This window comes from Ostrinia nubilalis, chromosome 26 (genome assembly GCF_963855985.1).
Source record: "Ostrinia nubilalis chromosome 26, ilOstNubi1.1, whole genome shotgun sequence".
Classification (NCBI taxonomy): Eukaryota; Metazoa; Arthropoda; class Insecta; order Lepidoptera; family Crambidae; genus Ostrinia; species Ostrinia nubilalis.
Genome location: NC_087113.1, coordinates 4,701,368 through 4,723,774, shown reverse-complemented (window position 1 = coordinate 4,723,774; position 22,407 = coordinate 4,701,368). Strand labels below are relative to the sequence as shown.

The 22,407-nt window shown below is 40.5% G+C and overlaps 1 protein-coding gene across 1 annotated transcript in view; it reads right to left on the bottom strand.

Moving 5' to 3' along the window:
- Positions 1-22,407, bottom strand: part of LOC135084424 (heterogeneous nuclear ribonucleoprotein U-like protein 2) — a 32,270-nt gene that overhangs the window by 6,593 nt on the left and 3,270 nt on the right. The window contains exons 4-22 of the mRNA XM_063979210.1: positions 21,596-21,774; positions 18,548-18,576; positions 18,248-18,429; positions 17,588-17,719; positions 15,185-15,295; positions 14,642-14,732; positions 13,083-13,219; positions 11,582-11,687; positions 10,407-10,519; positions 9,099-9,256; positions 8,102-8,291; positions 7,940-8,016; positions 7,887-7,902; positions 7,616-7,750; positions 6,627-6,791; positions 4,129-4,285; positions 3,303-3,384; positions 2,323-2,443; positions 1,000-1,122 (exon numbers count right to left, since the gene is read on the bottom strand). Coding sequence (XP_063835280.1) covers positions 1,000-1,122; positions 2,323-2,443; positions 3,303-3,384; positions 4,129-4,285; positions 6,627-6,791; positions 7,616-7,750; positions 7,887-7,902; positions 7,940-8,016; positions 8,102-8,291; positions 9,099-9,256; positions 10,407-10,519; positions 11,582-11,687; positions 13,083-13,219; positions 14,642-14,732; positions 15,185-15,295; positions 17,588-17,719; positions 18,248-18,429; positions 18,548-18,576; positions 21,596-21,774 — 2,304 coding nt within the window. The remainder of the gene's footprint in view (positions 1-999; positions 1,123-2,322; positions 2,444-3,302; positions 3,385-4,128; positions 4,286-6,626; positions 6,792-7,615; positions 7,751-7,886; positions 7,903-7,939; positions 8,017-8,101; positions 8,292-9,098; positions 9,257-10,406; positions 10,520-11,581; positions 11,688-13,082; positions 13,220-14,641; positions 14,733-15,184; positions 15,296-17,587; positions 17,720-18,247; positions 18,430-18,547; positions 18,577-21,595; positions 21,775-22,407) is intronic.

Genomic DNA, 22,407 nt, shown 5'->3' with positions numbered 1-22,407 from the left:
TCCAACTTTAATTCCATGGGTTTATATACTTGTTCCTGTATTTCCTTCCATAAATCATCCAGTACAAAATCCATAGACGTAGATTTGGCATTTTCTTGAGTTCCACACTTGCATTTAGCTTACCAACCCCTAGTTTATGTAGAAGTATACAGATAGTACATACTAATACGTGGTATATAAGTAGAAATATAACAGTGTAGACAAATATACAAAGCTGGCAGACGTAGAGACATAATAATTGTCACTATTATTGGTCGAAATCTCGACAAATCTAAGAAAGAGTTCATATTCACCTATTTTAGTTCCCTTTGTTAACATTGCATCATTTCAAAGTTGAATTGTAATTTATTAAATTACAAACTAAATAATGAACTGAAAAAACGTAACATAAAATGAAATATTGTTCATGTTGATATGTGTAATGGTGTTCTTTGTCGTATTATTGAGTATTTCAATCGTGTCAAAATGTATCGTTAAAAAGCTAAAATGTATAACATTGGTGGGAAACTATCATTGCAACTTTTATACAATCGGAATCTACAGTTTGGCGTCCAATGAATTGCAAGCAGTAGATTTATAGTATCGACTTCTCTCTATGGGCATGGTAAAGCGGGAGACAGATGACAAAAGGTATTTTTAACTCCTTCTCACTGGCATGTGTTAGGAGTATTCATCATATTAGTGCAGCATCTAATAGAGATCGAACTAGCGTTCGCCGAATCTGCTGACCGATGCGGACATCAGCTCAAAAAGACTTGTCGTTCAAATAAGATTGAAACAATTGTACGAGACTATTCCCACCTCTCGTTCCCACCGCTGCAACTCCTGTGTAGCCAGGATCTACAGCTTCACCGGCAATGAAAACCCAACCAGTGAAAGTCAAGTTTGTGAAACAATAGTAGAGATTACTTTTTCCTTCTGCGATTCATCAAAACACGATCGAAGTACCAACATTACAACAACGTGTACACGTGTAGTTTGTGGTGTTCGTGTACGTACCTGCATGCGTTCGAACAAGGCGCCGGTGGACAGCACGTTGTACCGTTTCTGCGGGTTGGCGGCCGCGTGTGCGGTCACCCAGTACGTCTTGCCCGCGCCCGGCATTCCCACCATCAGGATCACCTGGTGAAGGCAAGTGATAAATGATATGCCAACGTAAGGGCCCTCGCCCACGGCAATTTTTTGTAGCGATGCACTTCTGTAGCGCGTTGCAAATGCGACTAACGCGCGTTAGTAGCGATGCTGTCGCCATGAAGGGCCCTTACACTATTTGCAAGCGAGAGAGAATATGTTATGCTTTACACTATTCGCGAAATGATCACTTTTTTCATAGGCGAAACGAAATGTGGACAGAATGTGTAAACCTCTAGTAGCTCAATATTGCGTGAGTAAAAATGCGGCATGTGGCCAGTGCGTGTAAACACACTTCAGTTCGATTCGCCGTGCCTCGCCCGACTTCCGAAAGTTATCGGTTTTGGGCTTGAAGTGGTCCAAATTGTGAACACAAAACGCCTAACTACACTACTTGGAACTTCAGTTCACGTCAAGAAATTCTTCTTTATAGCGCAGTTATACTATGGGCAAATTCCAATCAGATAGTGTAAACACGCAATTCAGTTCGTTTTGTGGTGCGACGCCATACTTCCATGCGCATTTCTGTTCGATCAATTTCGTGAAGTATATCTGCGGCAATAGGAATTTAAATGTTTATTAAGTGACTGTACTTATTGTAATTAGGCAACTACTACTTGAAAGAATGTTGGCTCAATTCGTCATAATGCAAGAGTGTGTAGATATTCTCTTCGATATTCGGTTAATTTTCTCGAAGACTTCGTCGAAGCGCCGAAGCATAGTATAGTTGAGGTGTGTAAACACTGTGTTGCCAGTGATGAGATGACTCTTATGGTTCGGAAACGTGGCCTCTCACTGTAGGCCTTATACAGAAGCTCAAAATTGCACAGCGTGCTATGGAGAGGGCTATGCTCGGTTTCTTTACGAGATCAGAAATAAGGAGATCCGTAAACGAACTAAAGTCGCTGACATAGCCCTACGGATTAGCAAGCTGAAGTGGCAATGGGCAGGGCATATAGTACGCAGAACTGATGGCCGATGGGGCAGCAAGATTCTGGAATGGAGGCCGCGTACCGGAAAACGCAGTGTGGGACGTCCACCCGCAAGGTGGACCGACGACATCATAAAGGTAGCAGGAAGGCGCTGGACGCAGGCCGCTGCCCACCGGGCAACGTGGAAAGCATTGGGGGAGGCCTATGTTCAGCAGTGGACGTCCTATGGCTGAGATGATGCTAATGTGTAAACACTTACCTCGCAGTCGGCGAGCGTGGCTGGGCGGCGCGGGCCGGGCAGCAGCGCGGCGTGTGCGACGAACACGAAACCCTCCGTCGGCTCCACCACTGGACCGTCCAACTCCTCTTCAACAGTGTGGCTGTGAACAAAAGGCTCATTTTATTGGCTAGTAAACATGCGAGTAGAGGGCTATCGTTTTAGCGCTCACCAGTTAGCGCCACTGTAGAGTAAGGTCCTGTCACTTGCTAGTAGCGAAGACAGTGGCACCAACTGGTGAGCGCTAAAGTGGTAGGAGGACTATCGTATTTGCACTCATCAAGATGGCGCCACTGTAGAGTAAGGTCCTGTCAATCGCCAGGGGTGCCAACTGTTAAGTATAAAAACGATAGCCCTCATTGTGTTTGTGTTCCCCAGTCAACGAAGCACATGATGTCGTGCCCAAACAACTGCACGCAGGAAGATTTAACGCCACTCTTACAGCGGAGTGTATAGGTTTGTTGTCGACACGACAAAAGCAAGAAGAAGAATGGCTAGTAGACACCAATACATGTTTTGGTATCTACAGAAAGATCTGATATGTATTTTTGACAATTTTGGACTTTTCTAAATTATAAATAACTTGAAAAAAACCGAACTGTCTAAGTCGGGAATCGAACCCACAACCTTTTGCTCGCCGCTTTTTCTTTCATTCATTATTTGCAACACAATTTTATACCGCATTTACACACATTTTTGTAAGTCGCGAAGCTAATAAAGCATGCATATAAAGTCAGTGCGCTCGCTATTCGCCTCTTGCGCTGTGCAAATGTGTGAACAGTATAGAACGCTACACACTCGTATACAAATGTTCAGCAAGTCTTCATGTGAATGGGAACCACGAATGTGTAAATGCGGCATCAGGAGAAACATCTGTTATCTCTTATTTATCAATTGAATTTATACATACGAGACTTACTAAACCTACATGATAAAAAAATTAAAAACAGTTTAAGACTTACCGAATGACGAACTTGATCCTTTTGTCTAATAGGACCTGCCCTTTGAGGATTTGCTCTTCGGTCACTTCCTTTATTTCTTCATCTGAAAAAATTAAAGACTACATAAATACAAATGATATAACATTCAGAAAACTATAGCGCATTTCATTACCAAGGTTGTTCTCGAACTTTCGGTAAATTTTTGTTGCGATAATTAGCTGATTCTCACTAAGAACAAGTTTTCCGACCGTTTTTCTGTGAATTTTGGAGTGGACTGGTGGATTAATATTAGAGGACGAGCCACCGCACTCTGAACGCGCGTAGCACTTAGCCGTATGATCCAAATTGTTCGGTGCAGTAGACCTAGCTATAGCTCCAGCCAAATGAGCATTAGCGCACGGCACGGGCGTGCATTTATGGACGGGCGCACGCGGCGTGTGCCTGCCACGCTCAGGCACGCGTCGGAAGACCATAGTGGACATCCGGGCGAGTTTTAAGGCTGATTTACAAGTATTAAGTATTTAACTATGTACTACATTTTCCGGGTAAGTTGGTGGGCTGGGCTTGTCACTTGATACTTTGACAAGCAGTTTCATAGTTAACAAGAGCTTCAAACTTAAATACGTTTTGACATAGACTCAAAATTAAGTAACAATTTAGTTACCTACTCAACTACATAACACGTGTAAATTAGCCTTTATCGTAGGTACACACGGCCAGACTGTTAACTATCCATTTCCGTTTTTGCTCTCGCTCTCACTCATCAAATGGTGATTCTTTGCAATAGAACGAGACGACATGACAGACAATGAAAAGTTAACACTGTTGCCGATGGTAGTATACTGACCAGTGAGCTCCTTCTTGAGCTCTTCGCTGAGCTCCTTGTCCAGGCTGTCTATCTGCGCGGTGAGGTCGGCCGGCGCCGCGTCCATGGGCTCGTCTTTGGCGGCCTCGGGCGCCGCGGGCTCGGCCTTTGTTTCTGGCTTGACGCCCTCGCCGTTCTCCTGTGTCAATAATAAACCATGAGAAAGTGAAATCTACGCATTATGGAATGGAACCTGTGAAGTGAATGAGACTGAAAGATTGTTCGATAGTTGACAAAACACAATGTTAACAGCATTGTTGTGTTCCGGCAGTTAGAGGTAAGATAGCCGGTTCCTCCATGGTTGAGGATTCCGGGTGAAGCTCGTTATTACAAAATTTTGACTTCATGTAATTTTTTTTAGAAAATATGCTTCTAAAACTTTTTTTTTATAAAACCACAAAATCTAATATTTCTTCGAAACTAAGCAAATACAACTACTAGTTCCTTCATCAATTTTATACATATAGCCTGACCAGGAACATAAAAACCCTGGAATAGAGGCGCTTCAATTGCATTTGATAGTGCAACACTGAGTACAGTCGTACATGTGTTAAATTAATAGGCTAAATTTATGTATCAGGATTCAGGATTACGGGCTAATTTGATATTTTCATAAATTAACGAAAAATATTATTAAAGGTAACCTGGTTTAAATAAATTAAATGAAACCATCAATCGAGCTAGTAGGATTTATTTTATTATTCATCAATAATCAAATTCAGAACTTGAATATTCAACTGCAATGTCTGCTCATGAACGCTTCAAACTCGGTACTTCTTTCCCAATTCCATAAAATTCAAAACTTAGAAAGTGACAAAAAACTTTAAAATAGGTAGTTGAAACAGACTACAGCTAATTTTCATAGTGGACTGTACTATACGATAAACATGTCAGTCAATTTGACAACCTTTGTCGGAAACATTATTCAATGAAAATATTGTCCGAACCCTTAGTAGGTATTTCTCTTCGACAAATACATTAACACATCGTGAACAACTTTTCTTTCACGACTATAAAAATATTTTAGCAATTTAATTCACAAAATCAATTGCAAACATTTAAAATAAAGTTTGTTTACACTTTGACAACAATAGACTGACATGCAAGGTGACATGTCAATGAAGTTTTCAGTTACTGTTGCCATTAAAAGAAATTAGTACCATTAGTTTTCCGCAACATGGCGAGGGTTTTTATGTTCCTGGTCAGGCTATAATAGTAATATCTAACGATTGAATTATTAAAACATGGATGTCCGCTTCTAAGGCATAATAAAACACTGTGCTTCGGCCTGATCATCACTTACCATCAGGTGAGATACAGGCTAAGTTCCTTATTGTGGATAAAAAAAGCACACGATAGCTCGGTTTTGTGCTGATTGTTAAAAATGTAATAAATCTTTTCCACAGACAAACAGACAATGGGCGTTTGGCGGAAAATAGAAATTTTAAGCGCTAATAAGCAAAATGACGATCGCTATGGCAACTGCCTAAAAAATTCGGCTGTTTTCGGCGTGGACACGTTTGCTATAAATAGATGACCTACACTGAACTGCCCTACCAAATTCATTAATACGGGGGCGTTACCATCGTTTAACTCTTTCTAACACGGCAAAAATCGGAATCAGCGATCCGGTATTGACGGTGGCGCCCCCCTGTTAATGTCTTGGGTGGGACAGTTCGTTGTAGTTTATTTTTATCTCAAAGGTGACGTGTTTCATTATTTTTCTTAGCATTGACAGCTGTTACCCAATACCCTGTTGATAATTTGTAAAATAGGAGGCGAGAAATACAGCACTTATTGTAATACAGTCCACCATTTCTATTTCTTCTATAGTCTGGTCCGTGAGCACGTAGAATTTTGTCCAATGACCCCAAGCTACCCATCCTTATCGCTCGCGCGTAATTATGTTGCTATCGCGCTCGCACACTCACTCCAGGTGCCAGTCGCACAGTCGCGACAGCAATATAATTACGCGCGAGCGATAAGGATGGGTAGCTAAGGGTCATTGGACAAAATTCTACGTGCTCACGGACCGGGCTTTACTAATATTCGTTAGGACCCTAACACCTACCGTGAAAAGTACCTGAAAAACACGATTTCACTCTGAAATAGTAAGACACGGGTCTTAACTCATTAATAAACGTCGCGTTAAGACCCGTATCTTACTATTTTAATTGAAATGGAACGCGAAAGTTTAAAATCTTATACTATTTCACTCCGTTCGTTCGTTCGTTTCAGCCAAATGACGTCCACTGCTGGACAAAGGCCTCCCCCAAGGTTTTCCACAATGAACGGTCCTGCGCTGCCCGCATCCAGGCTCTTCCCGCGACCTTTACCAGATCGTCGGTCCACCTAGTAGGAGGCCTGCCCATGCTACGTCTTCCAGCCCGTGGTCGCCACTCGAGAACTTTCCTGCTTCGAACGTTCCTGCGTTTTCTGCCTGCTTTGAACTTTCACTCTGTAAAACCTCAAAACATTACCTTGGGTTGTTCGTCTTCAACGCCTTCCATAGGTTGCTCGCTGGGCTCTGCCGGCTCATTGGTGTCCGCCGGTTTGTCCTTATCGTCTTCAGTTACTTCCTCCCCTCTATCTCGCTTCTCCTTGTTATCCCTGTCTTTCCTTTCGCGGTCTTGCCTTTCTCTCTCCTGTGGACACAAAAATTAAATTATGCTAATAGTCTCGTGACATAATAACTTTGGGCTTTAGTTATTTATCAGGCCATTATAAATTGTGGAATTTCTGCCTTGAATTTTGAAGTCTTTGTCTTTATGTTAACAAACAATAAGGTTCACAATAAACTAGCTTTCCGCCCGCGGCTTCGCCCGCGTGGAATTTTGTCTGTCACAGAAAAACTTTATCGCGCGCGTCCCTGTTTCAAAAACCGGGATAAAAACTATCCTATGTCCTTTCCCGGGACTCAAACTATCGCTACAAGATTATTTTTAGTATATACGAAACCTTAAAACTATTTGTTCAGAATCAGTAATAGAATCCATCGCAATATTTTTTATATCATGTTACATTTTGACTAAATAATATTTACAAATCCATAATATAATTTACGGACACCTTACTAAAATGTTCTGCGCGTATGGAAAATGTTGTCAAAGCTTAACAAACATTGCGTTGTCAACAACGAAAGTGCCGCGCGCTGTACGATGTCTACACTCGCGTGCGGATAATGGGACAACAAATAAAACTTGGAACTTCGTGAGTTTTTAAGGTATCATTTTAATTATTTTTTTATACTAATTCTAAAGATTAAAATACGTGACACGTGTTTCGGCTTTCGTATATAGAAAAAATAACCTTGTATACCAAATTTCATCAAAATCGGTCCAGTGGTTTAGGCGTGAAAGTGAGACAGACAGACAGAGTTACTTTCGCATTTATAATACTAGTATAGATTGAGGTTTGTGGTAAGGTTTATGATGACGACTAATAATTAATCTAAAAGTAAATTATTTACCTCTTTCCTCTTCCTCTGCCTCTCCTCTCGCTCCCTCTTCTCCCTCTCGAGTTGTTCCTTCTCTCTCCTCTCTGCTTCCTCTTTCTGCTTCTGCGGCTCTGCCTCTATGCCAGGGTTTTTATGTTCCTGGTCAGGCTATATAAGGTATGTTAGATATATTTACCTCTTTCCTCTTCCTCTGCCTCTCCTCTCGCTCCTTCTTCTCCCTCTCGAGTCGTTCCTTCTCTCTCCTCTCGGCTTCCTCTTTCTTTCTGCGGCTCTGCCTCTATGCCAGGGTTTTTATGTTCCTGGTCAGGCTATATAAGGTATGTTAGATATATTTACCTCTTTCCTCTTCCTCTCCTCTCCTCTCGCTCCTTCTTCTCCCTCTCGAGTCGTTCCTTCTCTCTCCTCTCGGCTTCCTCTTTCTGCTTCTGCGGCTCTGCCTCTATGCCAGGGTTTTTATGTTCCTGGTCAGGCTATATAAGGTATGTTAGATATATTTACCTCTTTCCTCTTCCTCTGCCTCTCCTCTCGCTCCTTCTTCTCCCTCTCGAGTCGTTCCTTCTCTCTCCTCTCGGCTTCCTCTTTCTGCTTCTGCAATTCCGCCTCTATGGCTTTCTTCTGCTCTATGACCTCTTCTACAGGAATCTCCAGCCTTTTACGGACTGTCTTAGTCTTAGTTAGCATGTTGTATCTGAAATAAAATAAATATTATATTATGATTTATGACTAACTTCATAGTCGCGACTGCTTTTTTGTTTTTTGTTTTTTTGAACAACAAACAATTACACTTATAAATCTATATAAATAAAAATGAATTGATGTTCGTTAGTCTGATTAAAACTCGAGAACGGCTGGGCCGATTGAGCTGATTTTGGCGTTAAAATGTTTGTCGTAATCCAGGGTAGGTGTAAACGGTGGGCAAATAAGGAAAGATTTGCTAATTTATTGCCTTTAAGGCGGAACAGAGTTTGCCGGGTCAGCTAGTTAGTATAAAACATGGACTTAGAACACACATTAAGATAAGAGTAAGACTTATGCCCGTGTTCACCATCAATCCCTAATTTTTAAGTGACCCCTATGTAAATAAATTCGTGTTATTTGTTACTATAGGGGTCACTTAAAAATTAGGGATTAATGGCGAAAACGGGCACTAGTTTCATAACTTTTGTTTTTTAGTTTATTGCGAACGCGTCCTCAGATTAAGAACTTTCATTAACAAATAATATAGTTGTAATGAATTTCATTTCTCTTGTTTGATAATTCAGATTATTGCTTAGTTCAGCGTAAGATTAAATTCAGTCTCTAAGACAGATAGACAGACTTTACTGTGACATCAATATTATTTATGACATCACATTAAGCATAGACGCAGACCACCGACTTTTAGTCGCGTGTGCACACTTTCATACATCTCAATACCGATTAACAGCCCGACCCAACTATCGGCCAAATAAAAATAGGTGGTCTGCGCCTAGACTTATTTACTGATCCAACTCACTTGTCATATCCGAAGTTGACCTTATAGCTGATGTTCTTTGTTAGCACGTGCGGGAACAGAGGCTTGTCTCCCAGCGCCTCCTTCTCAAACTCGTAAGCGACACCCTGGTCCACACCGTTGATGGCGAAGGAAATCTTGCATGGGGACGACTCCAGATCCTGGTGGGGAAAGAAATATAGATATTTAGAATTAGATGACGGCCGTGTGGTGACGGCAGAGTAGAATACATTTGTCAACAACCCTTACTCTTCTCGCGGGTGTCGTAAGAGGCGACTTAGAGACTACCCATCAAACAGAGAACGGGCAGCAGCGCTCTCTGAAAAACATCAATCTTTTAAACTGCGATCTCCAACCCGCCTGCCAAGCGTGGGGATTATGGCATAACCCTCCACTATAGTGGAGGAGGCTCTTAGTCCAGCAGTGGACTATAAAGGGCTGTTGATAATGATGATGCTCGGCCGATGGGGCAGCAAGGTTCTGGAGTGGAGGCCGCGTAACAGAAAACGCAGCGCGGGACGGCCACCCACAAATTGGACCGACGACATAGTAAAGGTAGCAGGAAGACGCTGAACGCAGGCCGCCACCAACCGGCCATTGTGGAAATCATTGGGGGAGGCCCATGTTCAGCAGTGGACGTCATATGGCTGAAATGGCTGAGATGATGACACAGCTCGCCTTACCAACACTGATACAACATAGAACCTCAAAATGACACTAAAACTGGGATTTTGTTTCTAAAAAGAAAATGCGCATTAAGTTTTGGGATTACTTTGGGATACTCAACCATGAATGCCAATGTTTTCTGGCCATATAAAAGTCGAATACTAGTTAATAATAGTGTCTTCATTGTAGTGTTATTTCGCTTGCGATCTCACAAACCGTACAGATGTATAAGAGTAAATACGAAATAATTATCTACCTGCATTTTCGGCTTACAATTCAACAGTGAATCACGGGCTTTGTAATACAATACAGGAATTCAATAACATAGGTGTAGCGCATTATACAACCAAACGGTATAGAATCGAACCCGGGGCCTCTGGGTCTATAAAAGGGGGTCGTCACCATAAAACCACAGAGTCAAAACTTCCACCTTCGTCTCATTAATATCACGTTCCATCAGCCGTTATAAAATCTTATCGATAAATTTAGACGACAAATGTAAGTGCTTCGCGTAAAATCGATAAAATGGTAAAAGCTGGTCGCGTCGCGCGCTACTTACAACTGAGATACAGGCCAAGAGCTTTCTCGTTATGGATAAAATACCTTCTCTTCGCCCTACAGATACATATTATGTTGTAAACTTACAAGGTAAGCGCCGACGACGTCTTTCTCAGCCAGCTCGGCGCCGTAGGGCTCGAAGGTGCCGCCGCACACGCGCCGTCCGCTGCTTTCTAGCGCCCAGCTCTGAGCGTCCGCGCCTGCAAACGATACACAATGAGGGCTATCGTTTTAGCGCTCACCAGTTAGCGCCACTGTAGAGTAAGGTCCTGTCACTTGCTAGTAGCGAAGACAGTGGCGCCAACTTGTGAGCGCTAAAGTGGTAGGAGGACTATCGCATTTGCACTCATCAAGATGGCGTCACTGTAGAGTAAGGTCCTGTCAATCGCCAGGGGTGCCAACTGTTAAGTATAAAAACAATAGCCCTCATTACACTTACATCTTACTCCTAAATAAAGTCCGCCGGCTGCTTTTTTTTATCGTCAGGAAAATACATTGATTTGTATACCCACCAGCCACAGGGGCAGCTAGTGGGTTATGTGGGATTCTCCCTGCGGGCTCCAAAAACGAGGCAACTCCAGAGGATGCGAGTCCTCCTACCGCTTCAGGGCTCACCAGTGGGCGCCACTGTCTTCGCCACTAACAAGTGACAGTGACCTTACTCTACAGTGGCGCCAACTGGTGAGCGCTGAAACCATAGACTTCTTTGCTCTCATTGGAGGAAGCAAATAAATAATTCTAATTTTAAACGTGTAATTCCGCTTGCGATCTCACAAACCACAGGATGTATGAGAGTAAATACGAAATATTGATCTACCTGCACTTTTGGCTCACAACTCAACAGTGAATCGTGCGCTATGATATCAGCACAGGAATATTTTATTTCACGTAATATTGATTATGTAAGTGAAATGATCGGAGTAGAACTGTGATGTCCACAGGATTGCCATTATTCACCAAGAAAGAATTCGGGAGTATTGGTTTGATGAGTGAGCTCATTTTTACTCTTTTTGACCTCGTTTTCATTTCGCTCGACTCTTTGTTGGTGGAAACAGACATCTGTTTCCACCAACAAAGAGTCAATAATTTCCACCAACAAAGAGCAGCAAGATAAACAGCACGGCTACTACAAAACGCTGTTTACGGTCCGTCTGTCACCGTCGCTCATGCTGGCATCTCGCTTTGCGTGAGAGGGACGGCAACATTCGAAATTTCGGATAACGTTTTTCGGAGTAGCCCCACAGTGTGTATTGTCGACTTACCAAGATGCAACGAGGAGTCTTCAGTGGACCAGCCCACTCGGAGCCCCGAGCCGGGCGCGTCTTTGTCCGGCTCCGCTATTGTTGGCAGTTTATCACCGACACGCACCTGTAACAATCGTTTTCATTCTATTTATTTGACTGTTTACTTAAATCTTAACGGTAGGGCGCAGCAACGTCAAGGGACCCGCAGAAAATCGGTGTCGAGGCATGCCCACAGCATGCCCCGATTAATGCTGAGCGGGCCCCTATTTGACAGCAGGGCACAATGTTTCTTCTTTTTGTAATTTATGTAAATGTGATGTCGCTCTTTTTGTCAAATAAAACATTTTTTACTTTTACTTTACTTTAACTCAAAAAGCAGCTCAACCAAGTCAAATAACATATTTAGAGGTGTCAAAACTCAAAAAAGTCAATAATAATAGCAAATAAAATAGGATTTTATGTATTGTTTACAGTGAAAAAAAATTGATAGGTTAAGGGGGGCTAAATATATTTTAGAAAAAATGGTTATAATATTCATTAAGTTAGTAGAGATGCTGTGTTATTCCGCTTGCGATCTCACAAACCATATAGGCGTATGAGAGTAAATACGAAATATTGATTTACCTGCACTTTCAGCCCAAAATTCAAAAGTGAATCATAGGCATTGTTATGCAATACAGGAATTCAGTAACATTTTTGTGAATTTTTAAACAAATCATATCTAGCGCTATCATCAGTGGCGTGTGACTCGACTGCTTTTTAATTCCTAACACTAGGTACTTAGACCACAGTCAATTTAAATTATTTTTATGAGTTGTCAAACAAAATTCACCAAGTCCGCACGTTTTGTATATCATATTCTGAGTTATGACCTCCCTTCTGCCAACTTTGACTAACGATTGTCAGGGCTAGATTAAAGAGATTTTTTTAAAGAAGTCTAGCAATTTTCTCAATTACCCAATTGCATAAAATAGCATGTTACAAGCAAATTATCATCCTGTGTTATCATTATTGTTTGTATGGGAGCAGTTAGCTTGAGATCTTTAGCATTAACAGGGTTCGAAATTATCAAGATAATTACGCTTCGTGATAATTATCAACAGTGTAAGATACATTTGTCATATTGTTTCATAAGAAATTCTGATGTTACATTGAGAATGTTGCTTTGTTTTTGGTTACTAATTGTTGTCAAGTTATCCATCGCTAGTCGCATAAAGCGTTGTGGAAAATAGATAAATATTTTGACGCTACTTAACGAGTGATTGTTATGGAGCTAAATAAATAGGTTTTAGAACTATATATGTTAAATAACGTCCACCACAGTCCACACGAGTTTGAAAACTTCGAATACAGTTCACTTTTACGAGCGCATTTTTTTGTTATTATCAAGTGATAATTATCCATATGTTATTATCAAGATAATTATCGTGATAATTATCCTTTCGAACCCTGAGCATAAAACATTTTTTATTGTGTTTATTACTGTACCTCATGTTGATAGCCCAATAAATAAGCATACCTCGTAGTAGACGCGTCCCGTGCTGACGCCGTGAGACGCGCGCGCGCCGGCCCAAGCGTGGGCGAAGGCTCCTTCGCTCAGCGGCGTCACCGCGTTTAGGCCCGGCAGCTCCAAATACTGGTTCAGGTCGCTGTCGTCTGTGGAGTACTCATAGTAAGTATTTATGGACATAGTAAGGGCTTAGTCGACTTCTTGGCGGGAATCTGAAGCGTCATGTTAGCGGTTTTGTTTTATTTCCTCAAATTCGTGTTTGGGCGACTATTAATGTGTAATAATGGTGGATTATTAACCATTGAGTGTTCGTGAACGTGCATGAGTGTGGGCAAGTGAAGCAAACAGTGCATCGTGATTCTTCTGGTTCTCTCAAGTTGTCCATAGGAGGTCTCAGTAAAGCACCACCACTTTACTGAGACTCAAAGGGTGGGAAGGGGTATCATCTATCATCCTTCATTATATCATTACTTGATCTTTCTAAATCGTATCACTTATATACTTGAAAATGGCACAAATCAAGTCGACCTCGACGTGTATTGCCAACATCATCAAAAAAGAAGAAGAAGGGCTTAGTCATCAAAATGATAACCGGGATGCAAAATGTCCACTTCTCGAAATGAGGGTTTTCGCGTTTGAAAAATCCGCCAGATGGCAATACGTAGACGCGAGGTCCAAATGCTGCACGATTGGTTATTTTTGACATGACATTGACAGATATGTCAAAATCCACCGAATCACGCAGCAGTCAGACCCCACATCAACGTCCCGCCATCTAGCGGATCTTTCATACGCGAAAACCCTCATTACAACTTCTTAAAATGTCAACTTCGCTAAAAGACAACTTCTCATATAGTTCCAAAATACTGGACTGTCCTGTCGATGACATTGACAGTGGGGCGCCACCGTCAATACCGGATCGCTGGTTCAGATTTTTGCCATGTTGGAAACCATATAGTTGAACGATGGTAGCGCCCCCCTGTCATTGAGTTTGGTGGGACAGTTCAGCGTGGGTCATCTATAATATTGTCTATTTCGGATATTTCGATTATTTATTTGTGGACATTTTGCGTCCCGGTTGTCATTTTGATGACTAAGCCACAGTAAGTATATACACAGCGAAGTTAAGGGGTGCAGTTGCTCTTAAAGGCATACAATGCCAAATTCGGGTTGCGATTGACGCACACTATTGTAGGATACAGCAGCAATGGTTGCGTAAAAGCTACAATGTGTGCGGGCGGAGTGAAACTTTCAGACGCTATGACGAGCTTCCAAAAAGGGACTCGCGTTTTTTTTAAGTGTGCGGTGTGGAATGTGCGGTCGCTGCATTCAGCTTCTAAAAAGCGGCTAAAGCGCCGATCGCTATCTATATTCTGCAGCGTATGTCGCAAAAAGTAACTACAGCAAAATTAATAAGTTAATATTATGCTTATAAAAGAATTTTTTTACTTTAGATGATTTGCAAAACAGCTTCAAAGACAAAACAACTTTATAGGGTAGGAATTTACACAGCAAATGCAGGAATACTATTTATTACGTAGTACATTTTGTATTTTTTTAATACTTACACCAAGATAAAGTGATTTTATCGTCGTCCAACTCCGGTTCAGGAATCCTAACTTCGGTAGAAGTTTCCTTCTTCGGTTTTATAACATCAGTCTGTAAAAAATACATTAATGTAAATTATTAAAGGTATTCGATAAAATATTCGAGCCGTTAACGCAAGTTCAATAAAACACACGAAACTTGGTAAATCACCAAAGTGGTCCTTCGAGCCGGATCAATTGAATTGAACGGAAAAATTGTTGACACTACACTATTGTCTTTGACCCATAACAGGATAAGGTTTTAAGTTAACTCTTAACCAGACAGTGTTTAAATAGATCCCACATCAATTTGAACTGTTGAAAACAAATGAACATATTTTCCTGAGTCATATACAACTGGAAACATAGAATTTTCGGATACATCCAGTTTATTATGTAACTTATTGGTATCGTTTGAAAGAGCTCATGAAGCACTTTCTGGAACAGTAACCAGTTTTTCGATATCTTGTATTGTTTAGAAATAATCGAGTGAGATCACTTATCGTTTCCACCCTGTATGTATACCTCGACAGGCGGCGTCAAGACCTCGTTGATGACCTCGACGGACTTGTAGAAGTTGCTCCAGCGGTTCTTCTTCTCCTGCTTTCGCTTGTGGCGCTGCAGGCGCACCGGGTCCTGTGGATGACAACAGTTGTTAGCAACGATTCGCCGAGTTATTTAGCGAATTATTTTTAGTACTTGGCTTTGGCTGAATTGCTATTTTTAATAATTATTTTCACCGCGATGTCAATACTGAACGGTTGTTGAACGCTGGATCCACGCAGCGCTGGCATGGCGCGTTTTATGGAAAAGGACTTAACAGCGGGGTGGGTATGACGTGTACGATGCACTTGCCGTGTCGCGTAACGCCGCGCTCGTCGCTTCCTTAGGAAACCGCGTAAGACGTGTTGGTGTTTGCCTATGGGTATAAATATTTTCTCCTTCTATGTATCAGGCACATAGTACGCAGAACTGACGGGCGATGGGGCAGCAAGATTCTGTAGTGTAGGCCACGTAAGGTAAGCGCACCAGTCATGTTCGATATACCGGTGGTATTAAACAGCATTTATCTTTCATAGTAAAATTAGGAATCTGTCTCAAAAACTAGGACGTTTTTTTCCAGTTATGAACGCCCAGTCTTGGTCAGTGGGTCCAATGATGATTCAGGGCCTTACTGTAGATAGTCTGGTGCTCGGGCCTTCTAAATGTGTGATGGAAGATGCAGTGAAATCAGGTTCATGCAATAAAGAACTAAGTGACCAAGAAAAATAAAATTCACATATTAATAAATGTTTTTAATAAAACCTATCCCCCTTATTAATAAAAAGTTACACCTAGGATGAACTCTGGATTAAAATGATTTTTCTATACTAAGTGACAATTTAAACCAGAGTTCAACTAGGGTGTAACTTTTATTAATAAGGGGTATAAGTTGGTAATCAGAATCAGATTCCGTACTTTTCTGCATGGCCTCCATGTACTCCATAGCCAGTCCAAACCGACGCAGGGATTATTTTCTCTCAGGAGCCATAACTGTTACAAAAAAAAAAGAACAGAGTAAAAAAGTAGGGTAAAATAGTGTTTCAAACGCAAAAGCTTTATATAGCAATTTATGTTATAAATAGCTTGACAATAAACTTATCTTACATTGAAAATAAATAACAAAATTTTAAATAAACAACTTGAAAAAATCAAACTGCCTATGGCGGGTTCGAGTCCCGCCTTAGGCAGTTCGATTTTTTCAAGTTGTTTATTTAAAATTTAGTTTCTATTCGCTAAGGGCTGGTGTTTCAATCGATGGATAACTTTTAACTGAGGAATAAGTTTGGCACGTCATTGACAGTTTCAGTATGGGAATTGTGTCAACATAACAAGTTTATTCTTCAGATAAAAGTTAACTGACGATTGAAAAATCGGCCCTAAGAAAATGTAATAACGATAAATAAATAATACACTCGTATTACCAAATCTTAGTACATTAATAACAACTCACCTGTCTAAAGAAATGTTATAAGAAATCTTCGAAAAAACGCCGCGTGTGCTTGAAGTGCAATCACCGTTTTGCAAATGGGCGACACTCAAATGTAAAACTCGATTTTGACAGTAAAATGTCTAAAGTTCATGATTTAGTGTTCCCATTTGTTTTAAAATACCGGTATTTCATGATACGGGAGTTTATAAAAGTGTTTTTCATTGGGGCACTTACCTTACTGGAAAACGCAGCATGGAACGTCAACCCACAAAGTGGACTGACAACCTCATAAAGGTAGCAGGAAGGCGCAGGAGAAAATCATTGGGGAGGCATATTATGTTCAGCAGTTCTGTCACGTCCTGTGGCCAGTGGCAGCCACTAGGCAGCGTACCAAGGGCCCTGGGGCAAATAAAAAATGGGGCCCCAGTGCTATCTAAACTGGTTAGGTTTTATCAAGTTTATTGACACTAGCTTACTTACTCCTGATGCTCTTCATAATTGAGGCCGTCAGCGCAAAAGTGGCCTAAGCTTAACATATTAGTATGGAGCCTAAACTTGGTTAGGCCACTTTTATACTGCTTCGTAGGCAAAAACAATGTTTACAACGCCCCACCTCTTAACTAAGGGTGAAATTAGGGATAGGCCACTTGGGCATCAAAATTTATTAGGTTTTGAATAAATTGCAATAGATAAGTACGAATATGAAAAATGTGGGTTAGGCCACTTTTGCGCTGACGGCCTCAATTATAAATCGCACATATCACTATCCGTCAAATTTCGAATTCCTTTCTCTCTATTATACCTATTTCGAAAATGGGAAAAAGTTTCAAAAGTTCAGTTCGATTGAGATTTTCTGGTAAGAACTCGACGGCCTAAGCTTGAGGGTCCTGGGGCACTGCCCCGCCTTGGTAGCTACGCCTTTGCCTGTGCCTGTGGCTGAAATGATAATGATTTACCTGGCTGAGCTCCTGCTCGCGTCGCTTCTCCTCCTCGGCCTGGCGTTGTTCGCGCTCGCGGCGCTCCTGTTCCCGTTCCCGTAGCCGCTCGTTGAGTTGCCGCCACTCCTCCGCTTCGGACAGCTCGCGAGCCTGCGGCGAACATTCGTTACGTGTGAAAGTGCGTCAGCGAACGTGTAGTGTGGATCAATTTACAAGCCTCGAGTGTACTAGAATGGGTCTTCTGGGGTCGGCTTATCCGACACCAGAAGAATATAGGTCCTTCTCACCCAAGCACTTGATCCACTATATGGATAGGATCTTTGCGGATGAGGGGGGATAAAGGTATAGGGAAGCACAAAAGATCCCAATGGGTCGACGTGCACTGCGCCCATGCGCGGCCCTAAATAAGATAAGCCTCGAGTGTGCTAGAATTTGGATCGTGCTAGATTGTGTTAAGAAAACCCTTGAGGAACGACTTAATTCAGCATAGTACAACATCTTATATCGTAGTTGAAAAAGAAGTACCTATGCAGCACGGCAATATTCGTGACAATTATAACTTCAACCTTGCTATCACCAAATCGTAAAAACCTACGCAATGACATAGACCGTAGACGACGGAACTACGGAAGTATTTTATCTCTCCAGTAAAACAATATTAATAAGTTTAATAATTACCTCATCCTTCAGCGCCTTGTTTTTAGCATCCTCATTATTCACATTAGGTTCTTCTTTAACTTCTTTTTTAACATCCTCTTTATTATCTTCTTTCTTAACTTCTGAAACTTCGTCAACATTCATTTTTTCCTCTGACTCCTCCTTTGGTTGTATGTTTTCTGTCTTTTGAACTTCCATAGGTTCTGTAATAAATAAAACAATAGTAAGCAACCTCAAATATCTTTGCTAACAACATCTTATTAGAAGATTATGCAAACTTATTTCATTATGCTGTGTTTTCAGAGGTATATGGAAACTCACCTTGTTTGAAATTGACTGGAGATGAGCTCCTGAAAAGAAACAAAATATTACATTAAAATAAAAAATAACTATAATCTATATCCCTACAACTACCTGCAGTATAAAATGTGCCCCCTTTGTGTTTTCCGTAAACAATACTATGAAGCAACCGATCAGTTTCATGTTTGAAGGACAACCATTATCAATGCATGATTATGGCCCATAACCAAACACATCATGGTGTAATTATGCGATCTACTATCACAGAAACGGGCGTTTTTATTGCATAAGTAATAATACTTTATTGTGAAATCATTAATGTTATTTTGTAGGCATTTGAAATATCGTACTGGCATCATTAACTTTTCTGTTTGAACCACTATTATATTCAATATCATCAATGGTATAGCAATATTTGCCAGAATAACCAAACACTATTGTATCAATAGAAGAAGAATAGAGAAGTATAGAACTATCACACATATTGTGGATTATTTCTGGAATTATTGGTACTACATTTTGTAATACTAATGATATTACCTCAGACTATACTTTTTATATCAAAATTACTTATTGCAACTAAATAATAAGCAACAGTTATCCTTGGATGAAGCACCAACCAAAAGTTAATTACTAATACATGCTTGTTTTTTAGTCGCTTTTAACGTAGGCTTTTTCTTAAGACGCGCCCCACCAATTTTTGGTCGAAGGAAACGCGAGGCGTGGGAAGTTTTAACCGAGAAATCCGAGCGTCATTATAATTTTAGTGTGCATGTGCACTCATGGATAAATTAAGCGTGTACCGCCGATAGCACTCAAACATTAGCGGAAGAATGGTGGGGCGTGTCTTCATGGATGGAACGATCTATTATACCTAATACAATACATGCTTGTTTTTAGTTTTTAGCAGGGTTCGAGGATATATATCAAGGGATATATATCTTGATATATATCCGATATATATCCGATATATATCCAGCCGGTTTTGATGATATATATCAATTTTTAAAATTTGTAACTGTATTTGTACTTTTTCACATAAGATTTTTGTTTTTTAGTTGATTTTGCCGTATTCACAAGAAGATTTTATGTTTTTGCTTTATTTGTCTGATTTTAAGTTTTAAAAACATTAAAAATATGTTTATGTGACACGTATGCAATGGTATTCATAAATAATACAATAAAATAATAGTATAGCTTTCATACAAATTTGATATACAGGGTGTTTGGCGCATCGTGTGCCAAAATGATTTGGCGGATAGAATGGGTCATTTCCTATATTTTCAGCCCCCATAACACGTTCCATGCCAGGATGCCAGGCGGCTACTTTTAAATTAATGTTTTTAGTAATTTCACCAAAATACCCAAATCGCATCATTTAATTTCGATTTTAAAAAAAACTACTAGGCGCAGCTCTAAAGTAAATATTTTGTTTTGACGTGCATTAATGTAGGGTTGCATCAAATCTAAATTTACTGGCAAATATCATCTACTTTTTTTTTAATTCAGCTTTGGAGTTTTCCGAAAAGTTAAAAATGGACTGAACATTTAAGTTTATATAGGTATAATTTTTTTTTTAAAAGAGATAGCGATCTTCGGATTTTATCAAAACTTCTCTAGTCTATCCTCATTCAAACGGTATACTAATCTTGTTTAAATAATAACAACAACTTCACAAATTCCTTAAATTAGTGCATTGACTCTACTCGGACTGATTTGCGAAATTTGTGTTTATAGCCCCTTTTTGTGTGAATAGCACGTTGAACACCTAACAGGTAAAAATTATTTATCTTATGCAATGTAAAAACCTTTTCCCAATCGTTTTTCAATGTGGATTTCTTGAAATTAAAGACGAAATTAATTATTTTGATCGTTTATTAATTATTACAAATTTTGTTCAAAATGTCCGCCTCGGCAACGTATACACTCAAGACATCTTCTAATTTCGACTGTTGTCGTATGCAGCCACATTTCTCTTTTTACTACTACAAAGGCGTTTTCTATTCGTTGTAGTTTTTCTATTGTTTGAATGCGTTACGTACACCAGTTCTTTAGCTTGTCCCCAGACGTAAAAATCGAACGGAGTTAGGTCTGGGGAACGTGCAGGCCACTGTATAGGGCCATGTCTTCCAATCCACGAGTAGAAAACGCCTTTGTAGTAATAAAAAGAGAAATGTGGCTGCATACAACAACAGTCGAAATTAGAAGAAGATGTCGTGAGTGTATACGTTGTCGAGGCCATTTTGAACAAAATTTGTGATAATTAATAAACGATCAAAATAATTAATTTCGTCTTTAATTTCAAGAAATCCACATTGAAAAACGATTGGGAAAAGGTTTTTACATTGCATAAGATAAATAATTTTTACCTGTTAGGTGTTCAACGTGCTATTCACACAAAAAGGGGCTATAAACACAAATTTCGCAAATCAGTCCGAGTAGAGTCAATGCACTAATTTAAGGAATTTGTGAAGTTGTTGTTATTATTTAAACAAGATTAGTATACCGTTTGAATGAGGATAGACTAGAGAAGTTTTGATAAAATTCGAAGATCGCTATCTCTTTTAAAAAAAAATTTATACCTATGTAAACTTAAATGTTCAGTCCATTTTTAACTTTTCGGAAAACTTCAAAGCTGAATTAAAAAATAAGTAGATGATATTTTCCAGTAAATTTAGATTTGATGCAACCCTACATTAATGCACGTCAAAACAAAATATTTACTTTAGGGCTGCGCCTAGTAGTTTTTTTTTAAATCGAAATTAAATGATGCGATTTGGGTATTTTGGTGAAATTACTAAAAAAATTAATATAAAAGTAGCCGCCTGGCATGGAACGTGTTATGGGGGCTGAAAATATAGGAAATGACCCATTCTATCCGCCAAATCATTTTGGCACACGATGCGCCAAACACCCTGTATATCAAAGTTGATATATATCGGATATATATCATAAATATCCGATATTTTGATATTTATAATAAATATCGGATATTTTCGAACCCTGGTTTTTAGTCGAACTTAGCATCACTTGTAGCCTTTTTCTTAGTATTTCTTCTTATAATCGTACCTATCGTCATAGATCGAGTAGGCGTCAGCCGCCGCGGGTGCCTCGCTAACGGGCGGCACGGGCACCGGCGCGGGCACGGACGGCGGCGGCACAGGCACCGGCACCGGCGGCGGCGCCGGCACCGGCTGCGGCGCCGCTCTCTCGGGCTCCGGCTCCGGTTCAGGCTCCGGCGGCTCTTGCTGCAATGACAAGGTTGTATTTGGTGTTTGATTCTAACAGGGCACGCTCTGCGACGCATTTCATATAGGGTGTAAGAGGCAGTTTAAATGAGGAATGATGAGCATGAGTTGTTAAAATAAGCGCTTAGTGAGCGTTAATGAGCTTTATTATAGTGTAAAGAAAGACTAATAACTTAAAATAAATTCCTTTTAAGACTGAATCGTTAATGACTGGGAAGCGTTAAAGGCATGATGCGTGTAAAAGAAAGCATCACTCGAATGAACTGTTACTGCCTTTCTATTTCTTACACCCTGTATATTTTCGTTTTTCCATTGTTCTCATTCATCTTTTAGGCATGTGAGAGATGAATGGACAAGGCATTGCAGAGTAGACCCGTAAATTCGGCTGAAAAAGCATGAAATAGTCTATAGTCTGGTCTGCGAGCATGTAGAGTTTTGTCCAATGTCCCAAGCTACCCATCCTTATCACTCGCGCGTAATTATGTTGCTGTCGCGCTCGCACACTCACAGCGGGCGCCCGTCGCACAGTCGCGACAGCAATGTAATTACGCGCGAGCGATAAGGATGGGTAGCTTGGGGTCATTGGGCAAAATTCTACGTGCTCACAAACCGGACTTTACCTTTTCCACATTC